The sequence below is a fragment of the Carcharodon carcharias genome, chromosome 12, assembly GCF_017639515.1.
Source record: "Carcharodon carcharias isolate sCarCar2 chromosome 12, sCarCar2.pri, whole genome shotgun sequence".
NCBI lineage: Eukaryota > Metazoa > Chordata > Chondrichthyes > Lamniformes > Lamnidae > Carcharodon > Carcharodon carcharias.
In genome coordinates this window covers 54053364-54077339 of record NC_054478.1, presented here as the reverse complement: position 1 = coordinate 54077339, position 23976 = coordinate 54053364, and the positions used below count along the sequence as shown (strand labels likewise).

Genomic DNA, 23976 nt, shown 5'->3' with positions numbered 1-23976 from the left:
ATAAACTTCTGGCAATCATAAACAATTACATGTTAAATAGCACATTGTAAAGCTCAGTGCTTCACTAGCAAAATCTTGGACGATGGGCATAACTTGTTAAAATTAACTCTAGCATTACTTAAAAAAAGACATTTTGTCAAAGTTTTTTGTCTTGCACACATCAGAACAATCACAATACCACCATGGGAAGAATCCCACAGGAAGCAACAACTATATACTGTGTGAGAAGAGTGCTGACTGGTTGGCAAGTAGACTCTGATTAGTAGAGAGGTTGCCAGAGAATGCACCAGTTAATGGTGACGGTTAACTACCAAGCATTGTTTGAAATTTAAATCATTATTAATGAAATCAAACATTAAGGTAGGACAGTATCTGTAATGTATGCCAATACTACTTCAAACACTACTTCAATACAACTCTGATTTGTCGAGCCATTGCCCTGAGGAATGAAGCAGCAAATGGCTATCACTTATGCTGTTTAGCTGAAACAGGCGCAATGTTCTTTCTGACTGCAAAGAACAGGATCCTGTTCATTAATATATGTAACTTCTGGTACACACAAATGTGCCACACTGCGAGCCTGACTGATAATATTAAATTGGTCGTCGGCGTAAATCTTAGCACACTGAGGATTATTTAGCAAATATTGTGCAATCACAGAATGACATCTAATGGTGGACAGAGTGTTTTGAGTTTTACACTCGTGGGCTGGTTGGCACCTTGCCCATTACAAACAACAGAAGGGACATGCTGTTTGATACAATCTGCCAGTCCCTCGTGGTGTGGCACATTTGCATGCACTGGAAGCTACATATATTAATACACAGGGCCCTGTTCTTTGCAGACAGAAAGAATATGCACCTGTTTCAGCTAAACAAAATGTGATGGCCATCCACTGGTTCATTCCTCAGAGCAATGGCCTTGGCCAGAGTCAAGCTGCCTGGTTTAAATTTCAAACAATGCTTGGTAGTTAACTGTCAGTCACCATTAACTGGTGCTTGTCCATGGCAACGCCTCTACCAATCAGCACTCTCTTTTCATACAGTATAAATTTGTGGTTTCCCATGATATTGGTATTCTTACAATTGTCTTGATGAGTGCAAGACCAAAAGCTTCAACGAAAAAGTCTCTTCTTTAGCAATACTCAAGTTCTATGCTATCAAAGGACTATTAAAATTAACTCTCTTGAACAGCTGCAGACCTTAAATGAGCATAAGAAAGCACACTACAGAATTTTGTAGTGAGCTATTTGATCCCAAGTTAAAACAAATAAATGTACAACAAATGTAATAGTGATTTTATTACTAACCTGAAATCATATCAATTTCTATTTCAAATGTTGGTAATTGTAACAGCGCAGGTTAAATGTACCAATGAAGAGTGATTTTATGTAGGGGTATAATTTACATAGCAAATATAAAACAATCCCAAGCATGTTTGAACTCCTTCCACAATCTCATACAATTAGAAAGCTTTTCTCCTGGAATTGTGTCTCTTGACCTTAATTTTGTATAAACACTGTCAACCACCATTAAAAGCCATCAAGAGGTGCATTGTGCAACTAGAAGACTTTCTTTTAAAAATAAAATATGTAGTTTTTTCCCACAGGACTGAAGCAGTCAGCATTACCAGAATATACATTTTATTGAACATTCAGTATATATTTAATCAGAATAAATTAGACTAAAATACTTACAAAGCCAAATGATTTTACCCCACTTTGTTTGGAAAGGACTGAAGTTCCATGAAAGATAACCCCAAAATTGATAAATAAGAACAATTTGAATTATCATTTTCTGCACAAATTTCTTGAAGATGCAGTTTTTTAAAATTTAACATTTGGCTGCTATGCAAGAAGTCCTTGCTACGACATAAAATCTTATATTCTAAACAAAACAAGTACAGTAGTACGCATTCTTAAACTTTTCAGGAGTCAGCTGAAAACACAAATCGGTCTAGGTATGAGGATGTCCAAATCCCACTACAATAGGTGATCAGAGCTCGCAATGTTTTGAAGTATCAATCGATAGTATATTGTTTCAATAATATTACACGCTTGTGCAGATATATGTTGGTAGAAGCAGCTTCATGCATCTGCAAACATCCTATTTCTATTGCTACAAGCAGGGTTCTAAAAATGGGGATGAGCCAAAAGTTCAGATGTTACGTTCCCTGTTAAGGCAGCACCATAAAATATTGCCCTTATATAAAATATATTCTAAAAATCAGAAACACTAATCTTGCACTTCATTCAACTATTGTTGAACCTTCTGAACTTTAAAGGTTTATAAATACACACATGCAAGCCGATACTTGAGGGAAAAAAAGCACAATTGCAATTTTAAGGTATTCAAAAATTGAGCAAGCTAAATAATTGCAGGATACTGTCCAATGACCATTTTAAATGAAGTATAAAATCTGAAACTTTTACTCATCCAGATTAAAACTAACAGAGCAATGAAATTATATACCTGTTTGGCACCACACACCTGCTCGTATGTTCCAAAATCTTTCCCTGGGAATAAAATAAATGTTCTCCATATACTAAGATGGGATCTAGAGTTGCATATAGATGTATGGTCTTGTAAGTGTATTCACAACACAATAATGCTCTAACAGGACATTTTATACCATGAGCAATCACAGATTGCATTTCATGTACCAGAGTGAAAAGAAAAACTGCAGTTACTGCAATTTTACAGCTGGATACCTTATTTACAGCTTTTTACATTCATTTGGCATTTCATCCTTATTTCAAATTGTCTAATTGAAATCTTCAAATTTCCACAATAGTGCTTCAATCTTGGTGAGGCTTCTCTGGAATAACTTTACACTCATACTGCAATCAGAAAGAAAATATAAAGAGATCATGGTTCATAGATTGTAGGACACTTGAAGAATGTTAATTACAAACACTGTTGTTTCTTCACATGTAAACTCAGTCATAAATTAAATTGAAATATTAAAGCATAAAACAAGAAAATTAATGCAAAAGCAAAATACTGCAGGTGCTGAGAATCTGAAATAAAAACAGGAAACGCTGGAAATAGTCAGCAGGTTAGGCAGCATCTGTGGTGAGAAACAGAGTTCTGATGAAGGGATACCAACCTGAAACACTAACTCTACCTCCCTCCACAGATGCTGTCTGACCTGCTTAGTATTTCCAGCATGTTCTGTTTTTACGTAAAAGCAAATTGGCACATTTGAGCAATCCCTTCCATAGAATCTACAACTTATCCTATTGTGGACTCTACTCATTTAACTTCCTGAAGAACCTCTATCTAAATAACCCAATTACAAAAATTAACAAAAAGTGCAGAAATGCATGGCATTTGTTTTCTTAAATTTCCATTTTGAAATCGGATCTGCTAGAAACTCTTAAATACACTACCCAATCCCCTCACTCCTTTAGGGATTCATGCTCCATATGATGCGGCAAGTCTTTAGCCCCAGGGATCTGTACTGAGTTTTCAGTTTTTCACCAATAGTGTGAGTGACTTAGATGAAAGAATTGAGAATTCCTTTATCCAAGTTTACTTAACATGACACTAAATTAGAAGGCCAAATGTGGTTGTGTGCAGGAAATTGCAATGTGTCATTGACAGTCTGTGGGCAAACTATACAGACGCAGTCCAATGTAAGAAAAAGTGTGAGATTATCCATTTTGGACCTGAAGAAGCCAGATCAGAATTTTTTTTTTAAATGGGGAACAACTGGGAGTAATAGGAGTTAAGCCTCCATCTGCACTAGGTTTTAGTGTCTGGTGTACAAGTACTAAGTCTGGAACGCACTCCTGCAAAAGATCAATTCAAATATTCAAGCTGAAGCCCAATAGACTTTTGTTAGATAAAGGTATTAAGGGGATGTGGAGCAAAGGTGAATAAACGGGGTTGAAGTGCAGATCAGCCATGATCTAAATGAATGCAGAACTGGCTCGAGAGACTGGATTGTCTACTGCTGTTCCTATGTTTCTATATTGACCATCTCAGTCAACAGATGTCTATCCAGGGATCCAATTTCATTTCAATTCATACCTTTTGTTGGGATTCCAGGTGTCCACTATTCTAGTGGTGGTAGTGGTTGTGGGGAGGAAAAGGAATTCTAACGTATAAACCCCCTTGAAGTGAGATCATTTTAAATGTGTCACCGGCGGGGGTGGGGGTGGGGTGAGCTTACCTGAAGTGATGTTGCACAGACTACATTGATTCCCCGGCCACAGGCAATACCATGGGCTAGTATCTCCATGGCCTTTGTGGTTTTCACCCATGCTATCAATGAAGAAACCTGCATAATCTGTGCAAGTAATGGCCTGTGGCGTTATGCCAATGAATCTTTGCTCTGGATAGCCAAAACTAGCTTGATCAGATGTATATACAACAACAATTAACATCTAATTGAAAATTGTGCAAATTGATTTATGTGCTTGCCTACCTACTAGTGAGCACACTTTAAAAGTATTCCATTGGCTGTGAAGTGCTTTGGCTTACACTGATAATGTAAATACTACCATACAACAAAGTCCAGATTGATGAAAAAAGCTAACACTTAAGGGTAAAAAACTCTTTACTATTCTTGGTAGTTATACTTAAGATTCATACTATTCTACAGACTGCCTGTGGGATACACAAGTATTCTAGCTGCCTGGGATGGGGCTGTTATAGTGGCTATGCAAATTCATCAACTTCATTTCAATTATAAAGGAAAGGCAGAAAGATTACACAAACAGCAGCAAATAAAACATTTTCAGGTGCAAAGATGAAAATTAATTTATTAAGCAACATAAAATATTTTTCTGAGATTTCTACTGCACAAATTTCATTTTCAGAAAAAAAAAACAGAACCATAAATATATTCTGTCTTTAAAATGATTGAAGACCAAATTTTATAAATATTTTTTATCTGGGAACTTGGGAAGGATGGAGAGGTTATCAACAAATATCCACTGAAAAGAAATCAACATATATAAAGGGCATGCCTGTTTACTTACCATTGCTAACTGACGTCCTATATTTCCCATTGTTATTCCACCAGCAAAAAATATACAAGGTAACCAAGATCGAACGTAAAGGAAATCTGGAGATGTATATCTGTAAAACAAGGTGTATTAGATAAAATTAGTTTCCCAGTATACAGGTATCCAATTAACTCAAAACTCTAATGTAACATGAAATAAAATGCATTACAATGCATTAAATGGTGCACTAACGGTTTCTGCTCTTTATAAATTACTAAGTTTGAAATTGAGACTAAGTCTGAATCTAATACAAACCTATATGTACAAAGAACAGCAACTTTCAACCAAGTGAGTTAAACCTGAGAAAGTATTCCATATTGACTTCACACTGAATTCAAGCTATGCTGACAGTTAAAAATAAACATAACATTTACATATGAAACCACTGAAATACATAACAATTCTTGTGGGTGCATCTAAAAATACACAGTGCAGGAAATTCTGCGGTTTTAAAACCAAAGAAAACTATTTCAATTATTTGGTGTTTGCTTCGTAAATTAAGAAAATTTTCATCCAATCGTGAAGAATTACTGTGCATCCGAATCAAATAAATGCAGCAGTTCTCAGATTTAATGGTATGGGAATTTATCTACTTAACTCATTTATTTTCTGACTTTCTTTCATTTTTCCATTTCTTTGTAAAAGTGCTCTTTACCCATTCCTGTAATTATCTCAGTAGGACATCTTAATGCCCTAAGAATTTAGAAATTATTTAACTTCAGATTTTTATCTTTTCTACAAATTTATTTTCTGATTTTTAATCTTGGATTTTGGTTTCATTTCATATTGATCCTACAAATTATAAATGTAATCCCTGGTTGTACAGACTGAATTTGTTTTAATCAGAGCAACAACACTAAATTTTCTTTGTTCACTGATTTCTTGGGGACTTGTTTCGAATTTACAAGACACTTCCATTTTTTTCTGCTCCGCTGCCTCCCTCAAGAACTCAAAGTGGCTCCCCGGTTTCTCTTTTACTCAATAGATTGGGGGAAAAAAAAATTCAAGATATTTCTTCTGTCTTTTGTTTTCTGATTGGCAAACAAGGCACCAATCAAAATAATATATACCCGTCCACACTGAGAAACTAATGCCCCAAAAACGCAAGTTAACAGATATGGCATTGATAAATTCATATGCAACAAACATACGACCCAGGTTTTGCTGTGATATTGACAGTGAGGCTCTCAGCACTCACCAACATTATACCACTAAAACTGACAGCAACTTCAGGAGTCTGCTTATGTGCACAATAATATGGATATGTATAGATTGCTGTAAGTAGGCCTACTCTCCTCCACAGGGTGCACTGTGAAGGTTCCCACCATCCACGATCTTCACTGAAAACATGACTTGACGAAAACTTACATCTCTATCTTGAAAAAGTTACACCTTATGGAATGAGGCAGAACTGGGTTTTTAAATGGCACACTATCTTCAGGGGCAGAATTTTCCCGTTGGCGTGCGGGGGCGGGGTCCGTGCGTAAACTGACATGCAGTGACATCAGGCAAGCGTCCCAACGTCACCGTGCGCCATTGCGATATTTCGCTGGGCGGGTGCTCGGTGATGTACGATGCGCACCCACCATTAATTAACAGGCCACTTAAGGCCCTTGACTCACCAATCAACGCTGATTTTTCGGTGCCCGTGCAATCTTCAGGTCGGTGCATGGGTACAACAGACAGGCGGGTAGGACACATTTGTATTAACCTCATCCACGGGCAGGATAAGAGGGCTCATTGGGGTCGCGAGGGTGCACAGTCAAGCATTTATTTTTGAAAGTTTTTGAAACTTGCCTGTGTGATCTGCAGTACCTCAAAACACATACCAGCTGTTTTTTCTGGACTCAACCTTCAGGTCAGCACTCTGCAATGAGTAATCTTTTCTGGCAGGTTTCAGGAAGCCTTCCCTTAGCCTGGAAACAGGAGCAGAACTGTCCACTGGAGGCAGCTCCTCTGAGGGGGAAGGAAGGGCTAGAAGGGGGAGGAGGCCAGGAGTACACATTCAGCCTCCAGGGGAGCCACCTTTGGGAGGACAGGCACAGGCACAAGGAAGCACAGGGCCAAAAGTAGTCCAAGGCAGAAGACGCCACTATCCTGTTGCCAGGGTTTACAGGTGGCAAAGCAGCTACCTCAATATGTCTGAGGTGCAGTGCTGAAGGAGGGTCTGTCTCGCAAGGGAGACAGTCAACTATATCTGTCAGACGATAGGGCCTGAGATCTCCACTGTATGGGTCGACACCCCATGCCAGTGGCTCTAAAGCTCACAGTTGCCCTCAATTTCTATGCCTTTGGCTCCTTCCAGGGCTTGGTGGGTGATCTTTGCGATGTCTCCCAAACAGCTGTCCACACTTATGTCAAGCAGGTTACAGACGCTGAATTCAGGTGTGCATTGACCATCATCCACTACCGTTGGGACCAGACAAGCCAGACACAGCAAACCAGAGGCTTTGCGACGATTTCTGGCTTCCCCCGCGTCCAGAGTGCAATAGACTGCACACATGTGGCTACCAAAGCGCCAGCAGGTGAACCTGGTGCCTTCATCAACAGGAAGGGCTTCCATTGCATGAACGTGCAAATAATGTGTGATCACAGTATGCTGATTCTACAAGTCTGTGCAAGGTACCCAGGCAGCTCCCGTGACACCTACATCCTCAAGACACTCCCAGGTACCAGGGCTCTTCAGTGCTCCAGCCCGGCTGAATGGATGGTTGCTGGGTGACAAGGACTATCCCCTCAGAAGGTGGCTCATGTCGCCTCTCCATCATCCAAGAACAGAAGCTGAGCAGCGGGACAATAGGAGCCACGCCTCCACAAGGGCTGTGGTGGAGAAAGCCATCGGTCTTCTCAAGATGCTCTTCCGATGCCGAGTACCCCCCAGATCGTGTCTCGGTTAAAGTGGTTACGTGCTGCGCTCTCCACAATCTTGCCCTGGAAAGGGGGGACACAGTGGACAATGAAGACGCACACAATGAGTCCAGGAGAGAGTCCAAGAATGAGCATGCACACGGAAATCCTGAGGGGGTAGACGCTGACCTGGGCACACTCCAGGGAGGCAGGGATACCCAGGTGGCTTTAATCCAATGAACTAGCACACCACTGACGGACCACCAGGACAAGCCTGGGTTGTAGGCTCGATATTTGACACCCAAGTGCAAAATCTGTCAGGTTAGGAACAATCACTAAGGGCCTTGTTAATAAAGCTGAATGTCCAACAAAGCAATCATTACAGTTTTGGAAACCATACAAATGCAGAACAAAAGAGGCACCCTCAGCCATGGTGACATATCTGGATTTAATATGTCAAGCGAACCAACTGATTCCAAAAAAAATACAATAGTGTTACAAATCAAAACAAATCATGAGGACCTCATCTCAGGCCAACACAAAAGCACCAGTGAAAAACCCATGGTGTGCCTAAGGTGCTTTATGTTTTCGTTTCCGGGTGCTGCCCCATCACTCAGAGTGGCATCTGAGACAGCCTGCTGACTCTGCTGTCCTGTTGGCCTTCATGACCTTGGCAGCCGTCCTCTGGCCCGTGGAGCCTGTGTTGGCCCCACTTGGGAGGGTGACCCCAAACCAGTCATGTGGGACTCAGTGTAACACATGCAGCAGAGACAAAACACATCTCTTCATCACCTTCTCAGGCTGACTTCAGCATGGGCAATATTTGCTGGCCCACCCAGCAAAGGACAAATGCAGTCAATGATTCAATGCAGTCACCTGCTGGGTTAAGTGGCCAATGCCAACATGGTACTCACACTGCCAAGAGCAATAGGTCGTTGAAGCGCTTGCGACACTGAATCCAGGTGCACCACACCACGTCACAGGAGCTTACCACCTCCACCGCCTCCTCCCAGGCACGTTTTGTCATTGGGGGGGGGGGGCCTCCTCCCCCCTTCCTGGGCAGCCAGCACCTCCCACCGTGCTGCCAGCTCCTCCTCGAGGAGAAGGACAGCAAGGCAGTCATCCAAAAAAGAGGGGCACACTGGTCCTCCCACCCTGCCCTCCAGCCTGGCTTGTCCCACTGCCCTACCCTCCGGACTGGCCTGCTCACCAGAAGCCCTCTGGTGAGCCCTTCCACTTGTCACCGTGAGCAGCCTTGCAAAGGCTGCCAGCGCTTCATATAAAGAGGACCCAACGGACAGGGCCTGGATAGAGTGGACGTAGGGAAAATGTTTCCGTTAGTAGGAGAGACTAGGACCTGAGGCCACAGCCTCAGAGTAAAGGGAAGACCTTTTAGAACAGAGATGAGGAGAAACTTCTTTAGCCAGAGAGTGGTGAATCTAAGGAATTCATTGCCACAGAAGGCTGTGGAGGCCAGGTCATTGAGTGTACTTAAGACCGAGATAGATAGGTTCTTGATTGGTAAGGGGATCAAAGGTTACGGGAAGAAGGTGGGAGAATGGGGTTGAGAAACTTATCAGCCATGATTGAATGGCGGAGCAGACTCGATGGGCCGAATGGCCTAATTTCTGCTCCTATGTCTTAAGGTCTTATGCACTCCCTCTGCTGCCTGCCCAACTCCCACTATCCTCGGGAGTCACACATTACACTGGGCGGGCCTTAACTGGCCCGCCTGCATAAAATGGCAGCGTGGACTCAATCGCATTCCCCCCTCCCCCCCCAACCACCAGCAAGAAAATTTAGCCCCAAAAGTATTGGTAAACATGGCCTTGAATAGACAACTTTATATTGTGGATTGTCAAATTTCTCCCAAATGAAAATTGTCTGGTAGGCCTTAACAATGGCAAAACATTTTCCAATGCTATTGCACAATAGCTACCTGCAAGTTTTTACTTTCGTATTAATTAAGATACAACATTTCTCAACTTCTTTCAGGAGCTCGGTTCTGAATCGCTTTACAATTTACACAAAATTGATGGACCATCAGCCGGCCCCACAGCACAATGGTTAGATTTTGATGAGACACTTCCTTATAGACTCCTTACAGCCATACAATCTCCAGGGAGGGGAAAAAAAAGACACAGAAAAAAACCTAGGTCAAATAAATGATAAAAAGAACACTGGAAAATTCCTTTCCAATCACCTTAGGCAATCAAAACCAATGCAGGAGTCCAAATGGAACAATTGTTAGTCATAAAATTAGAAACAGAAAATTTACTACACCAGCCATTCAACTCATTGCAAGGCACTTACTTTCTGGATATGATCAATGTAATTATTCATTCCCATCAATAAAATTAACTGCAATCTTTTTAGAAAGACAATTAATAACTGCACCGAACCTCATGCAATAACCTCCAACAAAAATTACTTTTTGATATTCTATGGAATGATATCAAAGTTATATTTTCTACATGCAGGACAGTTTTGTAATTTTACCATTATAATAATGAGTAAAAGGGTGAAGAAAGAAATTGGACAGAAGTAAATATTTCAAAATATGCAAAAAAGAGAGATTCTGTATCCATTAATTTCGCACTAAATTGTTATCTGCAATTAAAAGCATCTAAAAAGTAGAAAACAGTCTTCTATGCGTGCTTTTTTTGTTTGCAAAATGAGCGAGGGCTTCTAAAAAAAAATTAGCATAACTCTCCTTTACTCATTCTGCTGCCCAAGGCCAGTTTTTACACTTTTCCAAATGGACAGAATTTTTATTGAAATATGCAGCCAAAGCTTTGAAGTTTTACTCTTCTACAGTCAAAAAACTTCAAAGCTTCCAAATTCTCTAATTCATTATTAAAGATAATGAAGTAATTAAACTGCCAGAAATACCTGCAATGATAAGCTGCAATGTTCCATAATAACAATGTGTAAAATAATACAATATCTGGGAGCTGTCCTTCCGTGCCAAACTCTGGAAAGGCAACTTGAGGCAAGTTCTTTATCAAAATAAAGGATGATGCTCTCAAATTTAATTACTGGCTCTCAATAATCTTTATAAAGTCTGTTTGGCTAATTACAAATCAATTGGAAATCAAGTGTATTATTGAGCCACTGTTTCTGCAGAAAACTGTAAAAGCAATAGGATGCAAGTTGTAACTTCATATTCTTACCACACACATCATGAAAGTAAAACCTAGCACCAACTTTTTGGCCTCTCAATTTATTTTCTGCCAGTAAGTATGGCTAATGCAAATAATTAATCTTAAACTGCCAGAGAAATAGCATCTCTGTGATTCAAAACATTTTGATAAACTCATGTCTTTTCCTTGAGCTAAACTAGAATGGACACAATTGTTAATTACCTTTAGTTTGTGAGCAATCAAATTCCACTAAAATAACTAAACAAAATTCAATACAGTTAACAGAAAGTTGGCAAAAAGTGACTACTCCACAGCTGGACATTACTTAATGTTAATGTAACAATGGAGTTCATTGCTCAGCAATGCTCTGAAAATGTTTTACATTTCACAGATAATTAGTTGCTTGCGTTCTAGCAGTTTAGGGACATTAAAAGGTAGTTTTGCCAATTTTCTCTGAATTGACCTTTCTTCGGCTCTACTTCCCCACTGTCCCCTTCCTCCTGATATATTGATGCCAAAAGAAAAATCTGAAAACATTTAAAAACCTGAGTGTGTTTTTAAATAAAAATCAGTTTAAAAAAAAAACACTGTAAAAGGTTCTTTAAAGCAAGACAACATAAGAAAAGGATAGAAAGAAAGACAGACATGCTGTTAGCATTTAGGTACAAAGCCATGATTCTATTTTGCAGACTGAGTGATACCACAAATCATGACACCAAAGTCTGGGGTTTTTTTTAAACTGGTTCATGGGATGTGGACGTCGCTGGCTAGGCCAGCTTTTTGTGCCCATTCCAAATTGCCTTCGAGGTGATGGTGTTGAGCCGCCTTCTTGAATTGCAACTGTACATGTGGTGTAGGTACATCCACAGTCCATTAAGGAAGGGAGCTCCAGGATTTTGACCCAGCAACAGTGACAGAACAGCAACATAGTTCCAAGTCGAGATGGTGTGTGGCTTGGAGAGGAACTTCCAGGTTTGGTGTTCCCATTTATCTGTTGCCCTTGTCCTTCTAGGTGGTAGTGGTCGTGAGTGAACAGGTTTCAGGAAGTCAGGAGATGATTTATATGTGGCAGAATTCCAAGCCTCTAACCTGCTCTTATAGCCACAGTATGTATACGGCTGGTCTAGTTGAGTTTCTGGTCAATGGTAACCCCTAGGATATTGACAGTGGGTGATTTAACAATGGTAATGCCATTGAATGTCATGGGGAGATGATTAGAGTCTCTCTTGTTGGAGATAGTCATTGCCTGGAATTTCCTTGCCATTTATTGGTCCGATGTTATCCACGTCTTGCTGTATGCGGGCACTGACTGTTTCAGTATTAAAGGAGTCGAATGCACAATGTTCAGCACCAATCATCAGCAAACATCCCCACCTCTGACCTTATGATGGAGGGAAGGTCACTGATGAAGCAGTTGAAGATGGTTAGACTGAGGGCACTTTTTTTTTAAGTTCATCATGGGATGTCGGCGTCACTGGCCAGGCCAGCATTTATTATCCATCCCTAATTGCCCTAGTTCAGAATCAACCACATTGTTGTGGGTCTGGAGTCACATGTAGGCCAGGCCAGGTAAGGTCAGCAGATTTCCTTCCCTAAAGGCCAATGGTAAACCAGATTTTTTTTAATACAGCAATCAACAATGGTTTCACGGTCATCCATTCCAGATTTTTATTGGATTTAAATTCCCCCATCTGCCATGGCAGGATTTGAACAGGGCATTACCCTGGATCTCTGGATTACTAGTCCAGCGACAAAACCACTTCGTCATCACTTCCCTGCAGTGATGTCCTGTGCCTGAACAGATTGGCTTCCAACAACCACAACTGTCTTCCACTGTGCTAGGTACGCCTCCTACCAGTGTAGAGTTTTCCCCGTGATTCCCATTGGGCTGAACCTTCCGGTCAGCGTGCATAAAATGATGTGAGATGACATCAGGCGCACATCCTGACATCGAGTGTCATTTCGATATTTTGTTCGATGGGCGTGCACCAGAGGCGGCTCTGCGCCCACCGAACTGTCAACGGTCTATTAAGGCCATAAAAAAGGTAATTAAACATGTTAAGAATGCTGCTCGTCCAACACTGAGGTCCCAAGCAGCCTTTGCGTTTTTCAGGAAACCTCATCCATGGGTGGGTTTCCTGAAGCTTTTATAAAATAAATAAATAAATTTTCCTAACTTCACAAACATGTCCCTGCTCATGTGACACTGTCACATGAGGGGACATGTTTAAATAAATGTTTACTTTATTTATTTAGAAGTTTTCAAATCCATTCAATCTCCCTGAGGCAGCTCCATGCCTCAGGGAGATTGCTGCTCTCTTTTGTGCGCATGCGCAGGCCCGAATCTCCCCCTCCCCCGCCCGCACAAGTGGCGCTGAGCACTACTGGTCACACGTTATGCTGGGCAGGCCTTAATTGGCCCGCCCGCGTAAAATGGCAGCGCGCAGCCAATCGTGGGCAGCAATTGGTTCCACACCCATCCCCGCCCACTCCCTCCCAGCTCACCTGCCAGAGGAAAAATTCTCCCCATTGACTTCAGTTTTGCTAGAGCTCATTGAAATCACATTCAGTCAAATGCTCCCTTGATGTCCGGGGCAGTCACTCTCATCTCCCTTCTTGTTATATGATATATGAGTAATATTTGAGATGACCCAGAATTTCAGACTAATTTGTGACTTAAGCTTAATTATCATCAAGTGAGAATAGTGCAGTGACAATGGGATCAAAACTGGCTGACTGACAGGTGCTGTTCTCCACGGGTCAGTATTAGGACCACTGCTTTTCTTGATATGTATTAATGACTTACGTGTGCAAGACACAATTTCAAATTTTGAGTTGGCACAAAACGTGTATTGTGAACTGAGAGGTTAATGATAGACTTGACAAGAATATAGGCTGGTGGAACAAGCAGATAAAATTTAATGCAGAGAAGTGTGAAGTGATATATTTCGGTAGGAAGAACGAGGATAAGGGATACAATAAAAGCGGTGCAAGAGCAGAGGGGACTGGGGGTATATGTACACAAATCATTGAAGGTGGCAGAGCAGGTTCAGTAGGTGTTTATTAAGGCATATGGTATACGGAGCTTTATAAATAGGGGCACAGGGTACAAAAGCAAGCAAGTTATAGCGAACTTTTATAAAACTCTAGTTCAGCCTCAACATGAGTATGGTGTTCAATTCTGGGCACCACACTTTAGGAAGAATATGAAGGCATAACAGAGGGTTACAGAAAAAAATTACAAGAATGTTACAGGGATGAGGAACTTCAGACACATGGATAGATTGGTGTTGTTCTCCTTAGAGATTCGATAGAGCTGCTCAACATAATGGTGTCTGGAGTAGATAGGGAGAAACAATTCTCATTGGCAGCAGGGTCAGGAACTAGAGGATGCCGATTTAAGGTGAATGGCAGAAGAACCTAAAGTGACATGAAGATAAACTTTTTCTTGACACAGCAAGTGCTTAGGATCTGGAATGCATTAACCAAATGTTGTGGAATAAGAATTAATTGTGGCTTTCAAAAGGCAACTGGGTAATAATCTGAAGAGAAAAAACTTGCAGGCTACAGGGATGGGCAGGGAAGTGGAGCTAATTGAGTTGCTCCTGCAGGGAGCCAGTTCAGTAATGACAAGCCAAATGACCTCCTTCTGTACTGTAACCATTCTATGATTCTACAGTAAGATTGTATTCTCATCTCTCCCAGCTGATTCAAGATGATATCCTTCTCCACAGTTCAAGCTAGCACTTCTCTCTTTCTTTTCCTTGTTTAAAGGTCTAGTTGTCTCCCCTCCACCACCACTAAGTAAGAAGTGGATCAGGCAGGACATCTATGACGCTCCATGTCAAATTGCTGTGGCATTTACTTTGTCATCTTCCACCTGTCCCTACCTCAGCTCATTCACCTTCATTACTTACAATTTGCATTACTCCAATGACCTTTCTACTGGTTTTCCATGTTCACCACACCATAAACTTAAGCTCTTCCAAACTCTGCAGACCATACCGCAAATCGATTTTAAGTCCCCTTTTGAAATCTACCTTTCCCACCAAGCCTTCAGGCATTCCCTTATACTATCTCCCCCTGTGGTTTGGTGTTTAATTTTTCCTTATACCTCTATGGACCAGGAAGGGACATTTCCTACATGAAAAACACTATTTAAATTCAAGGTTATGTTGCTGCTGCTCAGAAGAGTACATTACTACACATATTCCAATCCTTCCATCAGATTCAATCATTCCAGGAAAATGTTTGGAAAGTTCCAGAAAACAAAACAGGCCTCACTACCTCTACCTGCTTCTGTCGCTAGAAATAAGCCCCCCACGTGCACCACATGTGCATGCTCATTAAAGATATTTTCTTAATTGCTCATGTAAACTAACGTCTATGGCTTATAAATCATTTGGCTAAGCGTTAAAATATTAACTAAAAATGCTCCTTACATAGATTTTAATGAAAACAACTGCAGTTGCCTATATACAATTTAGTCTTATACAATACTCAACAAAAGAGATGAAAGGAATGTTTAATAAACCAAGCTGACACCCACAGTAAATGCAACTTTATGTGAAAAGCACTGATCTATCCCAGTCAGATAAATGTATTTATACTTACTGGTAAACACCATTGTAGACTAAAAGCTGAGTGACCAATGTGGCAAGAAAAGCAATTCCTATTCCAAGCCCAAAGCCACTTCGAGATCTATCAAAGGTCCACCACAATCCAATGGAAAGTGCTGCTAATGTAAGGGACAGCTGCATATTGTTGGCAAAATCCACCTTCTATGCAAGAGTTAAGGTTCGAGACACAAAGACAACATTTAATACTGAATTTTTCTTCTTAACTATATATCCAAGAAAAAAAATCATTTATCCCAAATCTAAATTGTTTTGAGGGTTTATTAACTCCCTTGTATCTCAATAAAAGCTTCTATCAAAAACTATGTTTCCATCTTATGGTAAAGTAAGATTTTGTAGAATTAACATTTTGAAGAATTTCTACTTCAACTCAAATTTCTGAACAGCCACTTCTTATCTTCGCAGGTAATTATTTTTTAGAATTAATTCATACTCTCTAATTTGTTTCTTGAGATGTATGGACTCTAAAACCTTAGAAAAATATCCTGCATTCTTAGTCATCTTAGATAAACTTAAGAAAAGAAAATCTATATTTTGTGGTTTGTTAAACAAAGATAAGGATACAGCACTGGCATGGTTTATGCCGACAAAGACTGCCACACAACGCATTACACTGGACCATTCCCTTTTGAATTTGTGTGGTTCTCCCAGATGGCTGTCAATGCAGGGGTAAAGCAAACCAATCACAGCTGCAAGAGTAGAATAACAACATTGATTAGTAAGACTTAAAATAGCATTTCTTTTGCATACAAGGCCATCAGGTTACTTCAGTTCAACAGCACTGACCAAACAAAACACATAAAATCAGTTGTTTCAATATGAATTCAGCTAATCTAATACAGTATATAATTTATAACAAATAAATAATGTTAAGTGGATAAGCTCTTGAACACTCTTTCCAGACAATCAATTTATTATATAAAGTTGGTCCAAATTTAGGATTTCAAACGTGATAAAAAGGCAATTATGCCAAAAAAAACAACTTGCCTACCATTAAGGTAGTTCTGCATTTTTTTCCCCTCCCACCCAAGTTGATTTTTCATGCTGATTTTTGTAATTTTGTCTCCCAATTGAAATGTACCATGCCCAACATCCAATCGACAAGCAGCCCATTTCTTTGCTGAGGATGAACCAATGATAAACTTCTGTCACGTCGCTCTAATAGCATTAGCATTGGAAAAGTAGGCTAGCGGCTGACTTACTTTGTTCTTTTCCCTTCCTGTGGAAGCCCCTCATCTCATTCAATCGCATCACTAATACCAAGAACTTAAATGCTATCATTCTATGAACCAGTCTGCATTAACAGACCATTGTAGCTTCTTAAAGAGTACATTTTAAAAATCTACACAGAATTGTGAATCTGCTGTGCAACTTTCAAAATCCCCAAAATATCTGTTTCTATCTTCATAATTCAGTTTAAACAGCAAAAGGATTACAATTTCATGTTTTTCTAATCAAGGTTAAATTCTCCCATAGAATCACAAATTCTTTTACTGCTCTGCAAATTTCATTAAGCTACAATTTAAACAAATTACTTAAAGTAGATTGTAACCTCATGCATACTACGACTAAATCACTGTCATAAAATATTTTAGAATACTGATTGAGGCAAAATATGGTGGAATATGCTGACAGGAAAAATTCCAACTAACGTTTTCCATTCGTCTATGTCAAACGAATATTCTAGCATAATATAATAAATTAGCCCAGAATGTTGGTAATTTAAATATCCAAAAATGAACCAAGTGTTTTTAACACTACAAATTGATTTGTGTTTCAATATATTTAAATCATTCAGCAAGTCACATAGGTGTCCAGTTAAATAAATGCTGCAATTGATCCATATGACAAAAAACTGTTTTGACCAACATGTACCTAACTACCTTTTTTTAATTTTTTTGGCATTTATGTTATCATATGTGGAGAGATGTGATCAATAGCTCTCACCTTAACAGTGTCCTTCACCTTTAAATGAAATGTGCATTTCTTCTTTATGTGCAGCAGAGCAAGATACATTCTAGTGTCTTCAAACACTTGCTAACAACTAAATATGGTTACTGGCAGGTGTTCAAACATCAGGCTAAAGTAAAGCAGCAGAAGCTTCCATTGTGCATTGTGGTGTCACTCAATCATACAAATGCTCTGTTCTCTCAACACATCTCGTTGTTATTTCTAAGATTTCTTTTTAAAAACAACCCATAATTTTATGTGGGGCTTTGGTAGGTCAAATTTCTAATTAACTTCATTGGTTTGTAGATGTATGGGGGTCAGGGTGATTTGCACAACAAATTTCACCTTTCATAAATACAAGTTAACAATAATTAAATCATACAATCACTGTCCATATGGTTGTAAGGAGAGTACAATAACAAGCACAGAGCAAGAATAGTTTTCTTGCAGCCTTTACTTTTGACCAGAACTAATTAACAGTACCTTGTAAAGGTGTGTCTTGTAAAGGCAGGTAAAAATAAAGACTATACAGATCTATAAGTTTACAGTATAAAAGAAGGCTATTTATAAAGAGTTAAGGAAAAAAAATCCTGGCATTGTTGTACTCTGGGCTTCAATAGGTGTCACACAATTGGCATTTCAAAATGCAGCTGCTCACAAATAGATTCCATTACTTTGCCCTTAATTTTCTGGGGGATAATCATATGATGTGATGGCTCAAAGTGCCGAAATGCACGTCCTTGTACAATAAGTTTTATTAGAGTGAAACTGATTTGCTTACACAATATTTGTTAACGTCACTATAGGTGCTTCCTAAAATACAATATCATAAAACAGAACACGTTGTGATCACTTACCCGATGCTGTGCCACAACATGGTGGAACCCACCAAGCGGAAGAGAAAATGCTGGCAATCACATCAGGAGGAAAAAGGGTAACATTTCTTTGTATCTGTAATAAGTTCAATACAAGTGCTAAGAACACACCAATAGAAAACAGGACCACTCCCCGAATAAGTAAGTTCATATTCTGGTTTGTGATGGCAGAATGATAGAGGCCATGTCTGATGTGCACAGCTATGGTTTTGTTTCTTTCCTCCTCCGCCATTGAGATTAGGGTATTTGAGTATCTGTCTTCACAGTTGTTGGCTGTTTAAGAGTGGTGTTCCATTTAGCTGGATCTATGTTCACCCTTTAATACACTATGTGCAACCTAAAAAGAATTGAAACACAACATGCTATATAATTACTGCAGTAAGTAATCTACAATAGATTAAATAAAACAAGGATTATTCTGCTTAATGGAGTAGCCTCCTTAACAAGCAAATTAACTTTTAAATTGTACAGCACTAGAGAAAAAAAAAGCAATGGGCTTTGATAAGGTGATGAGCAGAGATCACAATGTTGCCAGCAAGAGGCTGAGCCATATTAATGGCTGTGATACATTTTCATTCTGCTGACAAGCTACCAATTCCAAGTGATGATCAAGAGTTTGCCATTTTGGTGGGAGGGCAGGTGGGGGGGGTGGCAAATCTGGAAAACCATCCACAGAACATGGGCTTCCAGCAACAGTGTTACCGGTGAGAGTAACTTTAGGAGGGCATTATTGAAGGGGGTGGTAGATTAGCAGTGAAATGTGATAATGAGCAATTTTGCTCATACTGTGACTCAAAGTGCAAAATATATTTTTCTTTGTGGTTGTTCCTAGTACTGCTTCCAGCAATTCTTTTGGAACACTGGTTCTAGTTGTTTCACACTTCACAGGGTGGACAGATCCGACACACGGCAGCACAAAGTGGCATTGGCAACTCAAACTATGTTATTGAGCCCTGCGATACAATGATAAGCAAAATACCTACCTGTTACCAAAGGAAGTCTGAATCCAGCCTACTCAAAAATGGCAGGATTAGATTTTAGATTGTAAAGGTGATACTATGACCTCTTCAGTCTATTGACAAATTAACTGATCTACGGCAATGATTCAAGAACAATTCTACATTCATTCATAAATGCAATTTGTTGCAATATAGTGTCTTTATTTCAAAGGTACCTTTTTCCCAAATTCTACATGCTCATCCAATCTCTTTCATGAGCACAATGGATTTCAGGGATTTGGGCCCAGATCAAAAGTTTTAAATCTGAAGATCAAATAAATATGTCCTAGACTTTATAACAATCTTTTTCCTATAAAATATTCTACTCACACAAATTTCATATTCAAAATTATCAGAACTTCATTTTAACTGTCAACTGGAACTTGGAGAGATGTAAATATAGTACAGGGAATGGGAAAGGAAAAAAGTGGCAACTTCTAGGGACACATTCTTGATTTAAAGAATGTTACATTTTCTAAGATACTAAATTTTGAAGAAAACATTACTTCACCCTTAGAAAATTGAGACTGATATCAAACCTGAAACTCAATATTTGAAAATTCCCCCCAAAGTTGTCAGCAGGTTTAGTTCACGTTCTGGCACCAATACATGAAAATTAAACTTTTAAGCAGCTACACTTCAATGCTGTGCCAATATGCCAATACATTTCTCAAGTAACATATAATTTTCTCTGTTCTTGTGAAAAGATCTCCAGTTTATCCACTCTCCACTTTAGTTATAACACTCTCAGCCCATGTAGTATACAGTAAGTCTCTTCTGCATCAGTGCAGTAGACGGAGTGCTGCACCAAAGGTACTATACCTGAGGTGAAATGGTAAATCGAGATCCCATTTGCCCTTTCAAGTTGACATAAAAGATCTCACCACACTATTCAAAGAACAAGCAATTTCTCCCGATGCGTTCAAACACAAGCATTAAGTGGTGGCAGATATGGCGGGGCATTGAAATGAATTATGATTTTTTAAACTATGAAATATTTAAACAGTTTCAAAATATGACCTCAATAAACTTTGCAAAGAAAATATTTGCAAGTACACTACCAGTTTGCTTTCCACAGTCTTACTTTGCATGCCATCACTCCTAGAATAACATAATAAATGTCTATTTCCATTAGTGCTGTAATTAAGACAAAAGACTGCATAGCAGTTGAAAATATTAATAGTACTATTAAAGTATTACATTTATTTTTTCAATGTTAGCTTTTAAAATTACATCCATTATTTCTGTAACTGTATTGTTCTTTAGAATAGTATATTATTATTCCACGGATGTCTCACAGAATCCTTGATAAAATGTATATATTTGGATAATTATTTCAGTATAGCAGTCAGAAATAACCAATTTCAAAAATTAAATTTTAGTCCAACTTTAAAAAAATAACATTTTTATATCAAAATAATATTTCTAATTTTGCATTAGTTATATTGTCCAGTATCACACTGCAGAAAAATGCTACTATTGCAGTAATAGCCACATGACAGCTTTAGTTGCTTGATGTTCCTGGCACAGATTTTGCAGTAGTATTGGGGGCAAGCCATCAATGTTTGCCATCATTGCTCCTGTAAAACAGACAGCAACTTCTGAAATCAGCACATACACAGTAAATGCAGAAATCCAGAAGTTGCTATCAGTGATTCTACATATTCTCATATGGTGCGCTGTTGAAGTACCCCCCCCACCCCGAAGGCAACCCAGTGTAAATCAATTAACTGACAAGAACTTGCCTTTTTATTAACTTCACTATAAAACCCTTGAAAAGGTTGAATGAGAAGTAACTGGATTTTTAACGGCTTAATAAGTTCATAATTACTGCTAAACAGCTTCAATGTCCTGAAAAATATAATTTAAGAAATGTCAAATTTCTCCATTATTGTAAAAAAGTGAATTTTTAAAGTTTTGATATTTCAACATCTACTTTATGTCCCAATCATTTATTTTATTCCCTGTAAAATTTTAATTAGTGTGAAAAAACACATTTCAATTCCTGGTTTGCTGCCTTGTGAGATTACTTCAATGGGATTGGTTACTTTTCCCGCTTGATGCCAGAACTGTTGCTGGATGCCTGGAGATTCCCTTGACTTGGCACCAAATTCAAACTGATGTCAGGAAATCCACACCACCGAAATGGCTAGATCTTTGTGGGCAGCTTTCTTTGAATGAACGGTGGCTGGAGGCATTTACTCCTCCCACCCCACCCCCTCCACCCTCTCTCTGGGCTCATGCTGTCCACCTGCTCCCACAATGTTCCCCCAGTGCTTTTTCTGCGCTCTGCTGTTCGTGAGCTTCTACACTATTCATATTCCTGATTTCACCATGCCCTTGCCAAGGGTAGACAGATTCTGTGGTGAGAAGCAGGCACATCCATTTCACTGTTATCGGCAAGTAAATAGCTTTTCTCTTAAAATTATTATTAAAATACTGCTTACACACAGCACTTTCACATTAGGAGTATTATATAGTATTACAATTTAAAAGATGCATGATTACTAAACCATTTGAATAGGGGTTCTTTGAACAAAGATGTTTGAGAGCCACAATCCTAAACAGTGCAAAACATACTTCAGTTAAATAATACAATTTCAGGAGGTGATTACATTATCTTTAGTAACCAAGTTACACCAGACATTTTACATTGGTGTGAACCTGCTTCAACTAAGCTCCAGTTTAATTTGATAATTAAGTCAGCCAAACTCTAACAAGCAACATAAAACCAACTTAGCTCACATTCTCACAACTCCTTGGCTTTGTATCAATCCACAAGGCACACTTTCTAACTTTAAAGTTACCAGAAAAGTAATGCTACCTGGGAGTATGTAAATAAATACTCCCTACAACAGCTGCCTCTATCCCATTTATAAAATCCATCCAGTCATCTTTTAAAAAACAAAATCTTAAGTGCCATCCCACATGGTAACTATGTAGTGGGATTACCTGGAAAAACTCAGCAGGTCTGGCAGCATCGGCGGAGAAGAAAAGAGATGACGTTTCGAGTCCTCATGACCCTTCAGCAGAACTGGAGTTCTGAGTTCATGAGGACTTGAAACGTCAACTCTTTTCTTCTCCGCCGATGCTGCCAGACCTGCTGAGTTTTTCCAGGTAATTCTGTTTTTGTTTTGGATTTCCAGCATCTGCAGTTTTTTGTTTTTAACTATCTAGTGGGGACTGATACAAAAACAAAATAGAAATAGAAAATATTCAGCAGGTGTGGCTCCACCTGTGTTTTCGGTTGATGACCTTTCATGACCTGTCTTTAATTCAATCATATAGTTTTGTTGAAATTTCCAAGGTGCTTGAGCTTTACTAACATGATCTAGGTCACTGATTCCATGTGGCTGAGATTTAATAACTGTTGTATTGCTTGAAGTTCTACAGTGGGCTTAATGAGGTTAGTTTATACTGTTCAGAATTTAACTACATTCTGGATAGTTCAGGCACCGAAGTAGACCAATCAATCAGCTACATTACATTATTTTATATCACAACAGCAAACTGATTGTTTCATCAACCTAAAGAATTTAAAAGAAAACATCTAAGCAGTCATTTGCATTTAAATAACACATTCTCAATAGCATCCCAAAGCAGCTCATAGAAAACAAATTACTTCTGCAGTCATTATCATAGAGGTAAGTGTACTAGCCATTTTGCATGCAAGAAATTGCAATCAATGAGACAAGTGAAGAGTTACTTTTTGGAGGGGTATTGGTTGAAAGGGGAACATTGGCCAGGTCCCAAGAAAAATCCTTTACTCCTCTTCAAATATAATCAGGGGTTCCTTCATGCCACCTGGACAGGCAGATTTGGTTTGATACTTCATTTTAAGGTTACAGCCCTTTCGATAATGCGGCACTCCTTCAGTTCTGTGCTGGAGTTTCAGGTTAGATTAGATTATGAGCTATGGTTGGTCTGCCATCACTTTGGGAGGTTTACTTCTTGATAGTCTAGGGAGGCCCCATCAGCTAACCTTCCTATAAATCAACAACTGCACTGCAATCTTTGCTCTGATGACTCTGTTCTTGCGGAATATGGTGTCAACAGCGCCTTTGAGATCAGTATTACAGGCTATAACATGCATTATATTTCCCAGTACCACAGATGATTATTAAAATACAGGCTTGACCAGTGACAGTATGAAGCAGTTATCTCTATCGGGACTGAGTGCTGATGAAATAACCCCAAAGGCAGATTTGCTGTCTAATAAGTGGGACCACCTGGTAAAGGCACACAGGGTAATTTGGAGCATTCACTTTAACCCTGATCGGGTCACCTGCAGTTTTAATGGTGTAAATAATAAACTAAGCAGTAAACAGTTTACTTCATTAAAAATGACTTACAGACGAACCCAGAACCCTCACCCTCACAGCATCTAAAACATCTCCTGCTGGCTCCAGCCGAGCAGACCCCTAGGCCACACGCAGCCGGCTCCTTGCAAAGAACTTCACCCAGAACCTGTGTTGGGTCCAATCGAGCCGCCCCGCTGCTCTCTGATCCGGC

The 23976-nt window shown here is 39.4% G+C and overlaps 1 protein-coding gene across 2 annotated transcripts; it reads right to left on the bottom strand.

The window, feature by feature from the left end:
• Window positions 1-1285: 1285 nt before the first annotated feature.
• Window positions 1286-23976, bottom strand: insig2 (insulin induced gene 2). Of its 2 annotated transcripts, none has more exons than XM_041201692.1 (6): window positions 23817-23976; window positions 18449-18803; window positions 16206-16330; window positions 15619-15785; window positions 4988-5087; window positions 1286-2839 (listed from the first exon to the last, which is right to left on the bottom strand). In XM_041201692.1, exons 2-6 carry the CDS (start codon window positions 18696-18698, stop codon window positions 2798-2800), a joined length of 684 nt encoding a protein of 227 aa, XP_041057626.1. In that variant the 5' UTR covers window positions 18699-18803; window positions 23817-23976; the 3' UTR covers window positions 1286-2797. The 2 variants fall into 2 exon arrangements, with proteins under 2 accessions (XP_041057626.1, XP_041057627.1); XM_041201693.1 differs by lacking the exon at window positions 23817-23976 and adding an exon at window positions 23171-23801.

What these genes read in the sequence shown, in the direction of transcription:
- insig2 (XM_041201692.1), bottom strand. Translation starts at nt 18,698, where the DNA reads ATGGCGGAGGAGGAAAGAAACAAAACCATAGCTGTGCACATCAGACAT. An exon ending in GCATAAACCATGCCAGTGCT is followed by an intron (nt 15,786 to 16,205) that starts GTATCCTTATCT and finishes ACTCTTGCATAG; the next exon opens with AAGGTGGATTTTGCCAACAA. An exon ending in GTCTACAATGGTGTTTACCA is followed by an intron (nt 5,088 to 15,618) that starts GTAAGTATAAAT and finishes CTTGTTTTACAG; the next exon opens with ATATACATCTCCAGATTTCC.